An 18,310-nucleotide genomic window follows, 5' to 3' on the forward strand; every position below is an offset into this window, starting at 1 on the left:
GGGCTGCGCTGGTGAGCACTAATTGGGCTGCGCTGGTGAGCACTGATTGGGCTGCAGTGGCGAGCACTGATTTGGCTGCGCTGGTGAGCACTGATTGAGCTGCGGCGGTGGGCACTGATTGAGCTGCGGCGGTGGGCACTCATTGGGCTGCGCTGGTGAATGGTTCAAGGGGCCAATTGACTGGACTTGCCCCCCAGGCCTAAGGCTGCCAGCCCTCCCCTGGCTGCGCTTGACTGGCTCTCCCTCCCTCAGCTCCCTCACTTGCCCCTCAGCTCCACTCCGAGTGATATTCCTGTGTGCTGGGGATGTACTGCGATCTGTGAACAAAACTGTAGGTGTAATTAACTTTTTAATGGCACCCGCACCAGTGTGAGCCTGGGGTTAAAGCGGAGTTCCCCCAATCAGACTGCATTGATGGGCAGTGCAGTCTGTATGTCTCTGTGTGGGCAAAGTTATTGCTGGTATATTGTTTTTGTAGCGCTGTATATATATTAGTATTTTACTAATAGCAATTTTGACTCCCTAGGAAACAATGATGTCAAGAAAGAGAAAAAATTACTCGGAGTATAGGATATTCAAAGAACAGTGGACTTATGATTACTTTTTCATGCAGTACAAGGAAAGAGCTGTGTGTCTGATATGCCAGAATATACTGTCTGTGTTCAAAGAATACAATTTACGTCGACACTATGAAACTCAACATAAAGATAAATATGATTGTTTGGTCGGAGAAGTGAGAAAAGATAAAATATTAAAACTGAAAAATACATTAACAACTCAGCAAAATACTTTTGTGAAGCAGAAGCAGCTAAATATTTCATCACTGCGAGCAAGTTTTCAAGTTGTCAAGCTAATAGCGGGCACTGGCAGACCATTCGTGGGTTAAAGAATGCCTTCTTTCTGTTGCCAAAGAGATGTGTCCAGAGAAGGCCGATTTATTTAGTACAGTGAGTCTTTCAGGACCTACAATTACACAGAGGATTGAAGAAATGGGAGACAATTTGCATCAGCATTTGCAAAACTCCACAAAAAACACTTTCCTATTTTTCCTTGGCACTCGACGAAAGCAATGATGTTCGTGATTCTGCACAACTTCTAATTTTTATTCGTGGGACGAATGACTATTTCGAAGTCACAGAAGAGCTTGCTGCACTGCAAAGCATCAAAGGAACCACTACAGGAGAGGATATCTATGAAAAAGTTTGCCAAACTGTGAATGGTTTGGAGCTGAACTGGGCTAAACTAGCCAGTGTGACAACTGATGGTCCTCCGAGCATGGTGGGGTCTAAGAAAGGAGTAATTGCTCGCATTAACCAAGAGATGGACAAACATAACCATTCTCATCCAATAGCCATACACTGCCTCATCCACCAACAAGCGCTGTGTAGTAAATCACTGAAGTGGGACTCTGTTATGAAAATTGTGGTATCTTGTGTTAACTTCATTAGAGCTCATGCACTAAACCACAGACAATTTCAGGAATTTCTGTCTGAACTAAATGTTGACCATGAAGATGTTCTGTACCACACATAAGTCCGTTGGCTGAGTCGAGGGAGAGTTTTGAAACGTTTCTATGACTTACTTCCACAGATTACAGCTTTTCTGCTTTCAAAAACAAAGAAGTACCAGAGCTCAATGATGCAGAATGGAAATGGCACCTTGCCTTTCTGACAGATGTAACAGAGCTACTCAACAGTTTCAATGTGCAACTTCAAGGAAAGGGGAAGCTCATCTGTGATATGCAATCACATGTCAAAGCATTTGAAGTAAAATTAGGCCTCCTCAAACAAGTTAAGGAGGAAAACTTCTGCCATCTCCCCACAACTCAAAATCTGTTAGCGGAAAAACCATTGGTTGCAATTCCCAAACAAAACATGTGTGGATTCACTGGATAAATTGCAAAAGGAGTTCCAATTTAGATTTAAAGAGTTTCATCTCCATGAACAGGACATACAGCTTTTCCGTAACCCATTTTCTATTAACATTGAAAATGTGGATACAATTTACCAAATGGAACTGGCTGAACTGCAGAATTGTGACTCTCTGAAAGACGCATTCAAGTCAAGCAGCCTTCATAATTTCTATGCATCTCTCCCCTCTGAGACATATCCTCATCTCAGGAACCATGCACTCAAAATGGCAACTATCTTTGGCAGCACTCATGTCTGTGAACAGACTTTTTCCAGAATGAAACATTTGAAATCTCCAACCAGATCTAGACTAACGGATGCACACTTGCATCACTTGTTATGACTAGCAGTGACAAATATGGAACCGGACATTGACCATCTCATTAGCCAAAAGCAGGCCCATAGTTCCCATTGAAATACTGGCAAGTTTGTTGATTTAACTTTACTTGTTCTTCATTTTAAATATTGTATTTGTTCCCGTTTTGTTTCTTCACTTCAAAATAAGATATATGCAGTGTGCATCGGAATTTGTGCATAGTTTTTTTTTTACTATAGTCCGGCCCTCCAACGGTCTGAGGGACAGTGAACTGGCCCCCTGTTTAAAAAGTTTGAGGACCCCTGGTGTAGACCTACTGGCGGTGTCAGAGCCTTCTCCTATATTAACATTAGCTGCCCCGCCCATCTCTAAACCTTTATAAACAGCTTGCCCTCAGAGGCTAACTTCCCTGTTCCTGATGACGACTGCTTGTGTTGCGATCGAAACGTCGTGATATTTTTTTTATTTTTATTCACTTTATTTTTATTGTATTGTTATTTTTTTTCTATCTATGTAACTTTACCGAAATAACCATAGAATACAGCCAAATACTCCTAACGCATGTTTCTAAATGCGGAAGGCAAAACCAGAGGATGCGGAGAAAATCCACACGACCACGGAGATAACATGCAAACTCCAAATAAACAGGCATCAGGGTAGGGATTGAACCCACAACCTCCTGTATACCAGGCGAGTCTTTAACATCTCGACACCATGGCGCTACTTGACTCGCGTGCCACGCTTCTTTAAAATAACAATAAGTACATTTGGTATCCGTGCCATCCTTATAGCATGCAGGCAATCATGAAGCTGGTACGGTTAGCAGACAGACGTAGTCTGAGCTGTCGCGGTGTCACGGTTACATCGCTCAATATGCATTCCAGAGTTCACCGGTCGAATTCAATCTCCCGGCACGGGAATTGAAACAACAAGGCAAGCGTTTTGTTAATTTTTTTAATGCATTATAATGTATATATTAACGAAAGTAATAACTGCATATAATTAAATGCATGCTCACGAGATCTGGCAATGAGAAGCAGTTTGGTTGCCGGCTCCAGACTGAGGCGGGGCTTCACATCAAGCATGAAACCACAAGACTCTGCCCATGAATACCCAAATGCCACCGCCAGCTCTGAGTAATGGTGTCCAAAGTAACGTAAATCACAGTCTGTCACCACGTCTTTCATGGTTAATAATTAATAGCATTCGTTATAAATTAAAATGAAATCTTGTGGGATTAATAAATGTCTCTCGTACAAAGATGAAGTCGTGAAAGAGAACGAAGCTCACGCATATTGAGGGCATCATTGTATATCGGTTTCATCTCAAGTTACGTACAGGGACTCCTCTACTTACAAACGAGTTAAGTTCCAGAGATCATTTTTGTAAGACAATTTGTTCGTAAGTCCAATTTTACTCCTGTCGATTCCAAAAATGTTGTACTGCATTTACATTAAACATGGAGAATTGTTTTAAAAGTTGTATAATCGCCTGTAGATGTAGATGCCAATTTTTTAATGTCCTGCAAATGTAGATGCCACCACCGCCACTTATTGCATAGCGGTTGAACTTACAACTCTCGGTCCAAACAGGCAACTGGACATACTAACCAGATTTGTTTGTATCTCTGAAAGTTTGTACGTCGAATGTTCGTAAGTAAAGGAGTCACCTGTACTCAAATGGGACGCTGCCTCGGTGTAAGGGTTCGCACACTGGACTTACAATCCAGAGGTCACCGGTTCGATTCCATCTCCTGGCGTGGCGGTTAAAACAAATGGGCGAGGTCCTTAATGGTCCCCCTTACCCACTGTCCACCGACCAGTCGGTAGATCGTGTGTGGTTGGGTAAAGTGTGGGTACTCCCAACTCTTCCGACAAGTCTGGCCAGCGTGGAAGAGCAGCCTATTTATTTTTGTTTTAGTTTGTTGTCCTTCCCCGCACCTCCGATTAGCACGATTGGCTACGTAGGGTGCGAAAGAAGTTGAACATGCATACAAAATATCCTTCAGAGAAGCACGCTGGAGCTCCCATTCGTGAAAACACTTCCACCAACAGTGGTACGTGCGAAGCAATTCCCACGCTTCACCTGTGCCCATGTATTCCTTTTTCATTTGTACCCTTTAAACAACTGTGAATTACCTGGTTCATACAGGACTCAAAAGAGGTGCTGATACATCGCCTTCAGCAATCGAGGCGTTGGCAAAAGGTAACGAGCAGCTTTTGTTTTTTGCGCGCAAAATTACGTCTCACCTGCAGGCTATTCAGCCGATCCTCGCTGTCTTGGATCGGGTTCTGAACCTTGAGCGGTGTCTGTATGATGTTCCACAGGGAGTCCTCCCAGTTGCCAATGAGCAGCACCAACTTGCGCAGTCTGGCCTCATCCGCCTCACTGCTCCCGTCTTAACAAGAACACAAACGACAGTTGGACGCCACTGGAGCTATGCACTTTTAAATCTAGATTGAAAACTAATTTCTTGAGAACTGCTTTTTGTGTTTAGTTTGTCCTTTCTGGCACCTCCGAGTAGCACGGTTGGCTACGCACGGTGCAAAAGAAGTTCAACATACAACCAACCAACCATGCACCAATGCAATTGATTGTTTTTATTTTACTCTATGAAATGTTTTTTTTACAACTAAGGATGAGAATGTGTGTTCATATGGCGCTTACATTACTCAAAAAAAATCAAAGCACCTTACATAACACATCATATCAAGTATTTCAATGCCCAAATGTAGATTTTAAGCCTAGGAAAATCCGTGATGACAGCTAACCCTGAATGACACAATGTTAATGAAGCACTGACCCTGCATAATTGAGTTTTAAGCTAGTTTGTTTTCCCTAGGATCTGGTTGATAAGCATGAATGTGGGGGTATTGGTATAATAACCATTCCAGATCCTATAGAAAGACAAAGTAGTATCAAATACAATTACTCCTGGCTTAAATTGACCGGAATAATCAATTTGATTGGGTGGGAAATGAAATCATCCGAGCTCTAACAAGCAAAAGGTCTTCATATAATATATATAGAAATTATAAAAAGCATTTACAAAAAAGGAACCACAACATTGCCAATCAATGAAGTGAGAAGCAACATCCTAATCAGAACAAGAATTAAGCAAGGAGAACTACTCTCATCACGACTATTCAAAGCAACGTTAACATATATTTCCTGAAAACTGGATTGGAGACATGAATGTGCAAATGTAGTGTCGTTGGTATGAGTACCGTTGTGTAGAGACAGTATCATGTGGGTGGCTACTGTAGGGGCGGAGCCTCTCCCCGGACACCGGATGGGCATACCAGGGGAGGCTGGGTAAACAGGGAGAGGCACGTGACTGGAGGTGGTGTGGGCAGGGGGATGCCAGGGTTGAGGAACACGTGAGGTGGACCCTGAACCCTCACTAAGGATCGGGAAAAGAGGCATGGCCAAAGGCGGGGCCTGGCCACGACGTAAGGATAAAAGCCAAACCCCGGGGGGGGGGGAGCGGGGTCGATGCTGCTGGAAGAAACCTTCGTCGTCGGCGGGTCTTCGGTTCTCCGGGCGTCGCGCACGTGGACCAAGCAGCGCGTTGGCTACCTGGTCCGGTTTGTAGTTGCCCATCCAGAATGTAAATAGCCATCTACTCCAAGTGTATATAGCTAAGTGTAGGAAAGGTGGGTTACCACCTTATGTTGTTATTTCGTTAAGAGTTATGTGATGTTAGTTTATAAACTGTGTTTCAAACTTAATTTGGAGCTTTCGTGACTGCATGAATTATTATTTGGTTCTTTCGGTAAAGTCACGTATAAAGATAAAATAATAAATTAAATTAAACACTATCAAAATAATAAATTAAATTAAATACTAGCAGAACCAAAACACATGTGTTTCCTCCAAGTTCTAGTGTGTGCCTGATTGGACCCACTACACAAATATAAATATCGATCACTAGCCTTTTGCCCGTCCAAGGACAGGATGTATTGCAGCAAATCTCAAACTTGCAACCGAAAAGCAGACCGCGACGTGATATTAATTGCATCAATTCACGTGCAATATGTAAGGCCGCGGTGACACAGACTTACTTAATTTAAAGGTTATAATCCCTTGTTCATCATGACGTACTTTTTACTTCGATGTCTCAATAGCGTTACGTAGATCACGTGACGTGAGGGTTCTGCCTTTGTAGTGAGGGTTGTGAGTTGACGCTGAGGAGGGGGGAGGAGGCGCCTCGCCCCCCATGTGGAGTGACGTCACCCGCTAATTATTATTTATGGGGGGGGGGTGTCCATTTGGAGGACGTCACATGTTCATGAGTATTAATGAGGGGGGCTGTTCGATGTGGAGTGACGTCACCTGCTCATGATTATTAATGGAGGGGGGGGGGGTGCTCCATGTGGAGTGATGTCACCTACTCATAATTATTAATGAGGGGGGGGAGGTTCCATGCGGAGGACATCATCTGTTCATGATTATTAATGAGGGGGGCTGGCCGACGTGGAGTGACGTCACGCGCAGGATACAGACATTCTTGGCTCATTATATATATAGATAATAACAGCCATATTCATATTTGCTTATGGCTGTCGTTATAACCAATGAAAATGAAACCTTTGAAGGACTTTGCAGAGCGGTGGGCACGCTCCACTATTTAATGCTGCAACGTGAGTTCAATTCCTGGCCGTGGATGACATCAGCAGCAAGCGCTATCCAAACCGGTCCTGCGCAGCCACACCCTTCCCACCCACTTGCGCCAACCTGCTCTCACCAGCGTCGTTAAAGCATAGTCGAACAAACACCGTGACTGACATGGGAGAAGGGAGGCCTTAATCCAGCAATGCATTTACAAATAGCTGCAAATTATTATTAAATTGATGATGAAAATGACAACGACAATGATGATATCACAGACAGAGATATCGCGAAAGATGCGGGCAAGTAAGCAATGAACAATCAATACGGGGGGGTCCTCTCTCACCAAATTCCATGGAGGTGTGGAGGGATATGTTGTGATCCACCACCACCTCGTGATCCACATTTCTGCCCCCCATGTCCGGCAGCTGCGTTTGTGTCATCGGCGCCTTGCCGGCTCCCTCCCAGAGCTCCACGACGTCGTTGAAGTACTGCACGGTGCTTGTGTAGTCGCGGCGCAGCTGCGTCAAGTCGTTGGGACCGAACAGCTGTAAGGGATAGAGTGAAAGTGTCGCTCAAAAGTGCAAGTGTGTACATTTGTAACACGCGCACGGTTTTTCCGTCGGCTCTCGGACAGGCGCAAGCGGGGAAGGTAGCCAAAGAACCGGTGCCAACAGTTGTCCAAGCTCTGTGGCCCTATATGGGGATATTTAACCAATTCCATTCACGAGCAGCAGGACACAGGATAACCCAGAGAAAATCTGCTCAATTGAGGGGGCAACACTCAATCGCCCGTACCGATGGAATAACCGATGGAGATTAAATCCCCTTACTGTACTGCCGTACCCAGGCAAGCCAGGAGATGGCGACCCTGATGCCCCAGCGGGTTTGGGAGTTTCACGAATCTGCGTGATCCACTAACCCTCACTGCCTCCACAGCACTGGAGTAGAGGTGTGCGCCACCAGTGCGCACGCACACACACACACACACGTCCTGAGCCAGCACATTTCTGGCAATATTGAAACCATGACGATCGTGGGATATGACAAACATTCCAACACAGGCTCCTGAAAAATGTCTTAAGACTCGTAATGGATTTCATGGAATCCAGACGTCTGTTATATTTACCTTAAGGAAACGTCTCCCAGAATACATTACAAATTATTTCAATAATTTCACGTCACCTTGGTTTCTCGTTCACATTCACATTTAACAAGTGAACTGTGTAAAAGATGACCCTTAAAGAAAGGGACCTTGCCTATTACATGTAGCAGTTCACCAGGGTTAATACAAGCAAGGCTGACTGCTGATGACACTGAATCACGGCTGATGACGTTATGCACTCCCAGAAAGACATGGGGGCAGAAAGGCAGTGTACAAAACACCTTTATTTTTTTACGTGTACACAGATGTGTGAAGGAAAGATAACTGTCCATTTATCCATTTTGCTATTTATTCCATATAAGATGCTACAGATAAAAATATACTCTTGATTACATGGCTCAAATTATTTAACGGTGAGTTAATTTAACACCGCATATGTCAATAATCGACAATTCGGGCATTCACAAGAACTGTCATTCGTCACCGCCATTCGCCACCGAGTGACGGTGATTTCACCGTCGCACTTGAGCCAGCCGAGGTAGAATCTAAGGCCACGTGAAGCGCGTAAGCCTCACTGGCAGGTCACGGAACAGACCCACATGTTACGAGTTAAATGAATGAAACGACTGGCAGATGCTACACCTGTGCTCCCCACTATGTCAACAAAGACAACGACAAACATCTCCCGTGTAGCCTTAACAGACTGTTGGGGCAAGTGATGTTAGCGAACATGGATGAAGGCCGGGAGGGCACACAAGGGGGTGGGTGGCCAGCACCACGCCCGGCCACCTTTGTCTCCCCAGTGGCAATGTTTACACACCTAGGGGAGGCCCAGGACCGGTTCAGATAATCGTCACTAGTGTTAGTCTTGAGTGGAAATCGAACTCTGGTCGCCGGGTTCATAGCGCAGCGTGCTAACCGCCACACTACCGCTCGCCTCACTATGTCATCACACACACATACACACACCTGTGAATCCTGGCTCATTCGAAGGAACTCTTCATAGTTAGACTCCAAGTCTTGCATGACCCGCGTGTACTCTTCAGGAGAAGGCTTCTGTAAAGCACAAGAGATGCATTTGAAGAATTTGCTTTTGTAGTGTGAAGTTTATGGGACTGCATGTGATATTATAGCCACACTCTGAAAATGTTCCTCACTCTGGCAGTGAGCAGTGTTTCCGAGAACGGCCCAGAAAGATGCCACCTTAAAACTACTTCCAAAGCCATTTTAACTGGCCTCTCTTTCTCAATACCTGATTTTGGCAATTCGTTTTAACGTTATAATGCAGTGAATAAAACTGCAGATCTCCAGGTATAGATGCTAAAACCGGGGCTTAATTAAGCCAGGTCTGTCCAGGTGAGCAACTGGGAATATATTTCTAGAACCTGGCACACCACATCCAGTATACCTCTTGTTAGCCACTATTAATCGCGTGCCTCTTCCAGTCGAGCTGGAAAATATTCAGTGAGAAAAGAAATCCCTGGACACCCGTGATGGCGCGTCAAGATGAGAGGCGGTGTTTTGTTCACGCACGTGTTCGAGGCTCCACGAACGGACGGTCTCCATATCCCGCAGCAGGTACTTCCAGAAGATGAGGCACCGGAGATTGATGGTCACCTGCTGCCACATGGTCATGTTCCCTTGGTTGAGGTTGTCAATTCTGCACACAGCGGTTCCCAATGAAGTAAAGATGAGCAGAAACACGAAGGGGACAGCTCCAGTATTAATCACCCACGCAATAATACTCTTTTTTTTCCAGCCGCTTGAGCACAGTGCCAAAAAAGGCCAACAAACACATCAAGCAGCCAGCAAAGAAGAGCAAAACCCAAAGATACGACAGATAAAAAGTGAAAACCTTGCTGGAATTCAGCGAGGTTATTATTGTGCGAGCTTGGGGAAAAGAGACGACTGGAAGGGAATTCCAAAGTCGGGCAGCTCGAGGGAAGCAGTGGTAAGAGAAGTGTTGTGACCTCCAGTGTGGTGGTTAAACCCAGTGTGGTGGATGAGATGGACCGGTCAGTCTGGTAGACCGAGTCCTCAACATCGGTGGAGGAATCATAAAGTGAGCTCACAGGAGTGGTATCTATGGCAGTAACTCACGATTTTTATTTTACCAGGTAAGGACCACTGAGCTATATAAATATTTTTCAGAAGCAAACTGGCCACAAATGGCAGCTCCACGAAGTGGCTTATCACGTGGACATTTATAGCAGCCAAATACTCTAAACGCATGTTTGTAAATGTGGAGGACCCAGAGAGAAATCCACACGACCATGGGGAGAGAGACATGCAAACTCCAAATATACAGACATCAGGGTCGGGATCGAACCCATGACCTCCTCTAAACTAGGTGACAGAGTTAACATCTCGCCAACCACAGCACCCTATAATGATGAAGAGGCGACTGACAGTCGGTGAGCAAGCGAGCGACCAGAGCAAATCAGTATGCGGATCAGCTAATGCGCAATCTGCGAATCACGTTGGTGACGCGAAACAAACACTAAAAACACGGCTCACCGATTGGCGACCTCCATTGCGTCCTGGTTGGGAGGGGGCACTTGAAAGCAGAGAGAGAGCAGATCGATGTCGCGACCTCCAGGCCCGATTCCCCTCCACTTGATGCGGTTGGAGTTGTTCCTCAGGATGCACTGATCGTTGGGTTTTATCAACACCTGCACGCGTGAAGGAGCATGGACGACGATCACAACCCGCTCGACTCTAAAGGCATAGGCCTTTGTTCAATCCACTGCTGAATGACGGAACTCCCCGCGACGTGCGGGTCGTCGGGGTTATTGCACCATACTTCACTGTGCTCATCAGCGTGGGTTAGTGAAGGTGGGGAGCATAGACATGGAGGCATAGAAAATTCGGAACAGTTCAAATATTTTTTTGCCACAAAGCCCTCTGCTGTTCGAACCCACAACCTCCTGCACACCAGGCGAGAGAGTTAACATCTCGGCACCGTAGCGCCATTCTGTACGCATATATGTCTGTCGATGCTTCTTTCTCCAAGTACATAGCCGACCGCGCTGATCTGGGAGTTTGGCGATCCACTGGGATAAGAGTTCGGTGGCAAGAGACGAGGCCCTGCGCGGCCAAGTTGGGGAGTCGAGCTCACCTCCTCCGTCTTGTACTCGCACAGCGCCTTGAGGGGGATCTGGTTTTGCACGGGGTTGGCGGGGTTCCTGGGCTTCAGCTGCACGACGGCCTTGGCGCGGCCGGCAAGGTTGGCAACCGTCCGGTTGTAGTTGAACAACGATTCCTTCTCGGCCTGTCGTCGTTGTTGTTTCGTTTGAATGCGTGTAATGAGAGACAACAGGAGACAAGAGACGGCTTAAGTGTCACTTATGTGTGATAAACCAGTCAATTGATGATGAAGAGAACTGTGGGTAGAGAATTTAGTTTAAATCTATTGAATATTTTTTTTTACTTACCAGGTAAGGCCCACTGAGCTATATAGCTATTTTTCAGAAGCGACCTGGCCACAGGTCGCTTCTGGAAACTTACAACAGCCAAATAATCTCAACGCATGTCTAAATGTGGAGGCAAAAACAGGAGAACCCAGATAAAAATCCACACGACCCCTGGGAGAACATGCAAACTCCAAATATACAGGTGTCATGGCTGGGATCGAACCCACGGACCTTCTGTACACCAGGCGAGGTAGTTCACATCTCGCCACATGTTTCATTAAATCTTCGTCGTAGCATCGCACAGCAGGTGCGGGATATCTTCTCGAGCGACGGATAGTTTCTGGAATAGCCCAGAAGTGCAACTGTGGTCGCCAATCTCAAACCATGGACCGCATAATGAGCTATTACCCGATTCAATCATTCACTGATAGCATTTTAGATATTCAGCTTGACTCACCAAACTGAATGTGATCCTATCTTGATAATTGGTTCTTTACCCTTCTATCTGGCAACAAAACTGACACCTTTTTGCAAGGAGTCATGTTTGCATAGACCACAATACCTGCAGTCATAATACAAACAAAAGAACATAACTCTGATAATGTGCACTGTCCTTGAAGTTGATTGGTCCACACCCGAGACAGCTTTCCTTCGAGCCTAGTCTCATATGGGTTGGACCAGATGACGCCAAAAGGCGCACAACTCAAGGACAATGCACCATCAGAGTATGAGAGCTCGGGGCAAGCATCTACACTATGGGGACCTTTACTGGCAAATGAGGTCCCCATAGTGTAGATGCTTGCCCCGAGCTCTCATACTCTGATGGTGCATTGTCCTTGAGTTGTGCGCCTTTTGGCGTCATCTGGTCCAACCCATATGAGACTAGGCTCGAAGGAAAGCTGTCTCGGGTGTGGACCAATCAACTTCAAGGACAGTGCACATTATCAGAGTTATGTTCTTTTGTTTGTATTATGACTGCAGGTATTGTGGTCTATGCAAACATGACTCCTTGCAAAAAGGTGTCAGTTTTGTTGCCAGATAGAAGGGTAAAGAACCAATTATCATATTTTTACTGGCAAATGAGGTCCCCATAGTGTAGATGCTTGCCCCGAGCTCTCATACTCTGATGGTGCATTGTCCTTGAGTTGTGCGCCTTTTGGCGTCATCTGGTCCAACCCATATGAGACTAGGCTCGAAGGAAAGCTGTCTCGGGTGTGGACCAATCAACTTCAAGGACAGTGCACATTATCAGAGTTATGTTCTTTTGTTTGTATTATGACTGCAGGTATTGTGGTCTATGCAAACATGACTCCTTGCAAAAAGGTGTCAGTTTTGTTGCCAGATAGAAGGATAAAGAACCAATTATCATATTTTTACTGGCAAATGAGGTCCCCATAGTGATCCTATCTTATCAACTCCCCACCCACTCGACATGAGTTTGAAATATATTTTTTGTTGACCTTTCTTAAGTTTGTATTAAACAAATTATCCTTGCGTTATACAAGTTGTTTTAATTTACAGACATATTTTTACTGAAACATTAAGATGATGCTCTGTATAAAGAATATATTGGAAATTCAGTACACAGCTCAACAAACGAATCCCTTAAAACGGAGGTTTCTGTCAGATAATAATTTTCTTGGCGAGGACACGCAATCATCTGGCCAAATGTGTCTTTAAGACCCTCCACCACCCGACAAAAACTAAATTGTCACGTGTTCAAGCGTTTAACATTCTCATTTGATTCCGACTTCCGAGACTTTCATTCACACTTCCTGAACATTATCCTGAAGATGCTTGGCGTAGCTTGAAACAAACCGTTGCATCCAATTGCTGAATTTGGTTGTAAGGAATTGTTCTTCAACTTACCGGCGAGCTGAAACAATAATAATTAGCGTGTTCAACGGCTTGTACGCAGAGTGACAATTTAACCAGTATGGTTGTGTCAAGTGGCGGAGGATCTTAACCCTTTTCCGTTACGGTAACGTACGAGTACGTGTGCGTCATTGGAAAATAACCGGAAGAAAAACTAAAATAAAATAATTTTATCGGTACCGAGGCTCCCGCAAGGCTATGCAGGAGGGCGTATGGCACAGTTTTGCACCAGCTATCACAGAGAGCGGTCGTGTCGCTACGCTTCTCTGCCGTGAGTACGATGTCTTTAAAAACGGTGCTACGCGGCTCTAAATAAAATTAACGCTCAGCCGCTTCCATGCTCCGACATTCAGCGGTGAAGGGGACACCCACCCTGAAACTTGCAGTCGCCTCAGAACGGAAACGGGTGAACGACACCAATGTGGCAAGATAATTTCGTGGCCTAGCCCCATTAACTTACAAAACCAACCCCAACGAAGCATGTGTGTTTGTGCAGAGGCAATGTGGGGGCGCGTCGGTGTGGGGGGGAGGAACGAACCATGATGCCGTCTAGCAGCTCCTCCAGGTGAGCCACGCTGCTCGTCTTGTCGGCCGTGTACTTGCTCCTCATTTTCTCCTGCCGCGCCTTCAGCGTCTGCTCCGTCTGCTTGGCGTCCTCGAAAAACTAGGCGCATTGGAAAATGGATACGGGACGCTCAAGCTCTCAGCAGACCGTACGTGGCCTTCCATTGGAAACACAATGCTTTGTATAGAGAGTGTGCGTTGGGTCGACGCTAGAAAAATGTTTTGAGCTTGCAACGTGCACTTCGTATCGCTCGCTCTCAAGGAGCGTGCATAACAGGTGATTTGGTCACAATGTCTCTTTAACAAATGTAGAAAGAACACTTAATAAGATTTCCGTTAAAATAAATGTATACAATAGGCGACATTTGGATAGACTCACCTCCACCTTGAGGATGGAGTTGAGCGCAACAAAAATATTAATTTGAGTAGGAAATTACTTTTAATTTGTTGTAGCAGGCAATATCAAACAACCCTTAAAAAATGGAAATAAATACGTGTACACATTTATCAAGTGCAGTTTGTTTATCCATTCGTGCACAAACAATATAAATCAACACATGTGTATGTACGGTAACAACTCCACCGTGGGAAGAACAAATTAATGGTCACATTGGTCATTATACCTAACAGAAAATGGCTTAAAAACATAAAAGATTGGTGCCAAAAAGATGTGCATATTGGCACAAGACAGAGGAAAGTGGATAAAAATAATGAAATGTGCACTGTGACACCTACGACTGCCCATGGATTGTGATGATGGCAATTTTGAATGAGCCGTTTTCCAGATGAAGACATATGTGAGTGTAGATAACGAGCATATGAAGCCTCAACAAACTCCTGAGACATTACAGCATTGGCAGATAGGTGAGACCTACCTGAAAATATGCCATGTTGTTTTGCAGGTGAGAGTCGATGCTCTGGGTGAGTTGCAGCATCCAGCTCCACTGAGTCTGAAGGACATCCATGAAGGCCTGGCCAAAGCAGAGGATCAGGAAGAAGGGCGGGAAGATCGTTAGAGTAATTAACATTGAACGTGAATGAGCCATGAGGCAACAGCAAACAAATGGGACTTGAATAGTAGACAATTTAAATAACAAAGATCATATTAGCTTGTGAAATTTACTTTTGTACCGTACTTTCCCTTCAACTTAAAATGTTATTGTAGTCCATCAGTCCACTTATTGTCTTTCAAAAGATCATTATCTGGTAGCATTTATTGAAACAAGCAACATCTCAACCAGTTTCTCAACTTTTTTTGGGTTAGTCAGCAGAGGCAGGCTTGCTAAACAAATACCAATGTCGTTTCCAGTTGTTATCGGCCAGAGCACTCCCATCTATATAAGGGGGTTCTGGTCAATGCAAACAAATCAATAATCCCATCATGATTTACATCAGTACATAATGAGTTTAACGGGGAGGCTTTCGCGACCAATATCCATAATACAAGTTTTTTAGGGTTAGATCGCATAAATATAAATGTCTCATTAAACCCGCCACCACCCAACACATCCAGTTAGTAAGGTTGGTCACGTAATCAGAACGTGCCAATTCGTTACGAGTACAGCACACCGGTTGTGTGTTGGAGAGCAAATCCACAACATTTATAATCTGAGTACGACGTTTTGCCATACTCAGATGTAAGCTGCCGCCTGATGATGCCGGTTGTAATTACTGCCGAAACGTCACTCAGATTGTAAATATACGAGTAACGAATTGGCATGTTCTGTTTTTGTGACAAACCTTACGAATTGTATGTGTCGGGTGGTGGTGGATTTAACGACACATTAATACTTACGCGATCAAACCCAAAAAAAACTGTATTATAGAGTACATAAGGATAATAGGTTTTTCCCCTTTTTTCTGGCAACAAAACAGGTCTAACAACATACTCTTTGGTTCTTTCGGTAAAGTCACGTAGGTAGAAAAAATAATAAATCACGACGTTTCGATCGCAACACAAGCAACCGTCTTCAGGTGAAAAAGAACCAAAGAGTATGGATTCCTGCAGTCACGAAAGCTTCAAATCAAGAAAGGTCTCCACCGTTTGAGACGATGCTCAAAAGAAAGCTGTCTCTGGTGTGGACCAATCAGTTGCAAGGACAATGCATATATTATCAGAGTATGTTTTTTGTTTGCATTCTGACCACAAGCATTGTGGTTAATGCAGACATGATTCTTTGTAAAAGGTTTCAGTTTGGCGTTTTAACATCTTAACACCTGTTTTGTTGCCAGAAAAAAGTGGAAAAACCTATTATCATATTTTGGTACTGGCAAAGGAGATCCCATGAAGTACATAAGGAGTTGTTCTCATTAGATTAATATTTTATGTTTGAAAAAAAACTTTTCTGTTGTTTCTAATTGCTAAACTGCTTATAACACTTACCAGAACGATGCACCGCTAACTGCAATGTAATACAAACAAAAGTTAAATTGGCACCTCAATTGTGTCTTGTCCAGGGTGGTCATCATTCACTAGGTTTTCTCCAAATTTCTGTACACGGTTTATCTCAGTCTCCCTCTTCTCCAGGTCCTTCAAAAACTCCTGCAAAAAAAAAACAACATAACAGTTCCAGATGTACCTTTGCTTCTTAAGCGGAGAGAGCGAGGGAGGACCGGGGTGGGGTGGTAGTTAATAGGTAAAGCAACATAATAGCGCTCGGGTACATTTTCATTATCCGTGGAAAGAAAAATACGGTACATTCATGTCAATATTATGGCCAAAATAATTAATATTCCCTATTTTATCTCATTCCAAAGTCAACACACGACCAATGTTTTTGTATGCCTTTCATGAGTCTGCCAGCATCTGGACAGCATTTTCATCCAGGCCAGGGATCTGCAGGTGGCTAGACACAGCTGCTGCTGCTGCTGCTGAATATTTTGTGTTTACAAAAGCATGTGTAGCAGCTTTCTTGATTTTTTCCACACCAGTGTGGGCATCCGTGTAGCCTTTTAGCTCAAACAATGTTATCAAATTCCTCCTGGTACCACACGCTGATCTGGAGAGGGGTGAGAGACCCACCAAATCCACAGACGCTCTCACTCCTCCGAATTTGAGGAACCCTCCTCTTAGCCATGACAATTTTCCCCTGCAGCCCTTATTAAAATTTTAGAGAGTAATGTCATTAGATGTATTACTGCAGTGACGTTAATTAAAATCCATGTTAGAATTTCCATATGAATACACAATTCACAGGAATTGACAATGTTTGCACACAAATTTGCTAGTTAAAGTGCATGGTGCAGTGCTCATGTAACATGGGATAATCCCAATATCATGTTTACAAAGCAGTTCATCGACGAGCCTATTTTAAGACACTGCATCTATTCCTGGTGAGACAAATGTGGTTAGGTACTCTTTATTAAAACATTTCATTACCCTGGGAACTATTTCTGCGTGCCAAGCTGTTCTATGGCTTTGACATTTGCTTTCTTTGTTAAGTCAGTGGGTAGCCAATGATTGTGACAATCACTCAAGACAATGACATTCAATACCAGCCCACAGGCTCTAATGTACAGTGAAGGGTTGAGACGGCTTAAGAAATGCTGAAGACCACTCTGGAGAATAAGCAGAAATGCACCACTATCACTCATATTTGAGAGGAGTAGCCAAACATAGTCCCAGACAGTGGTTAATAACAGCTGCAACACTGTTCAAATAATTATTTCGGCATAACCACACAACCATCTCGCCTTATTTGATCTGACACTCATTCAAAAAAGAATCGGAATATAGGGCATAAACATGGAAGTATTATTATGGATAAGTGTACTTTGTAGTCTAGTGGTAGTGCCTTACACCAATAATCTCTGCTCAAAGTCAGGCCTACCTGTATTCCAGAAAATATTGAGTGAGAAATTAAGCTCTGATCCCAGCAGTAGAAATAAAAATATGGCTGATGCTCGTGAAAAGCTGCAACGTTCAGAGTATTTGTTGCCTGCTATAAATTTCCACGCGATAAGCCACTTCGTTGAGCTATCATTTGTGATGGCCAGGCCGCTTCTGAAAAAGAGCTGTACATAGCTCAGTGGGGGCCTTACCTGATAAAATAATAATAATAAAACAGTTTAAAGCTTAAGGAGAATGAGCACTCAAAAATAACTTCCGGTATGGAGAGCGACGGTGGCGACGGACGTACGGAGTGAGAATCCTTCTTGGAAGAGAGGTCGGTGTTCTGGTCGCTCCAGTCAAAGGCGAGCTCCTCCTCCTCTCGCTGGTTGAGCCACACAAGCTGCTCGGTGGCATTGCCAATGAAGCGCTGCAAGTCCTCCAGGTTCTGGATGTAGCTCTGTGACTCCGACTGTAAAGCACACATTTGCGTTGGCGCTTTCCGACCGAGGATGGGGGAATTTACATGCATGAGCACCCTGGAAACGATTGTTTAAGGGCGCTTTATGAATTTAAATTATTATTATTGGCTCTCTCTGTCGATTCATCCATCATGGTGGTGCAGGGGGTTGAGGGGACGCTATAACAATAAGAACACAACTGTGGTAAGTTGCTATCAGGGACTTA

The 18,310-nt window shown here is 44.4% G+C and overlaps 1 protein-coding gene across 1 annotated transcript in view; it reads right to left on the bottom strand.

Annotated features, from left to right (window-relative positions):
• LOC133349075 (plectin-like) overlaps positions 1-18,110 on the bottom strand; it is a 95,452-nt gene extending 77,342 nt beyond the window's left edge. The window contains exons 1-10 of the mRNA XM_061562214.1: positions 17,934-18,110; positions 16,232-16,336; positions 14,670-14,765; positions 13,769-13,894; positions 11,061-11,213; positions 10,460-10,614; positions 9,476-9,602; positions 8,912-8,998; positions 7,184-7,385; positions 4,476-4,624 (exon numbers count right to left, since the gene is read on the bottom strand). Coding sequence (XP_061418198.1) covers positions 4,476-4,624; positions 7,184-7,385; positions 8,912-8,998; positions 9,476-9,602; positions 10,460-10,614; positions 11,061-11,213; positions 13,769-13,894; positions 14,670-14,765; positions 16,232-16,336; positions 17,934-18,110 — 1,377 coding nt within the window. The remainder of the gene's footprint in view (positions 1-4,475; positions 4,625-7,183; positions 7,386-8,911; positions 8,999-9,475; positions 9,603-10,459; positions 10,615-11,060; positions 11,214-13,768; positions 13,895-14,669; positions 14,766-16,231; positions 16,337-17,933) is intronic.
• Between the last annotated feature and the right edge of the window lie 200 nt (positions 18,111-18,310).

The sequence above is a fragment of the Lethenteron reissneri genome, chromosome 29 (genome assembly GCF_015708825.2).
Source record: "Lethenteron reissneri isolate LAM-NWPU_2019-01 chromosome 29, ASM1570882v1, whole genome shotgun sequence".
NCBI classification, from domain to species: domain Eukaryota; kingdom Metazoa; phylum Chordata; class Hyperoartia; order Petromyzontiformes; family Petromyzontidae; genus Lethenteron; species Lethenteron reissneri.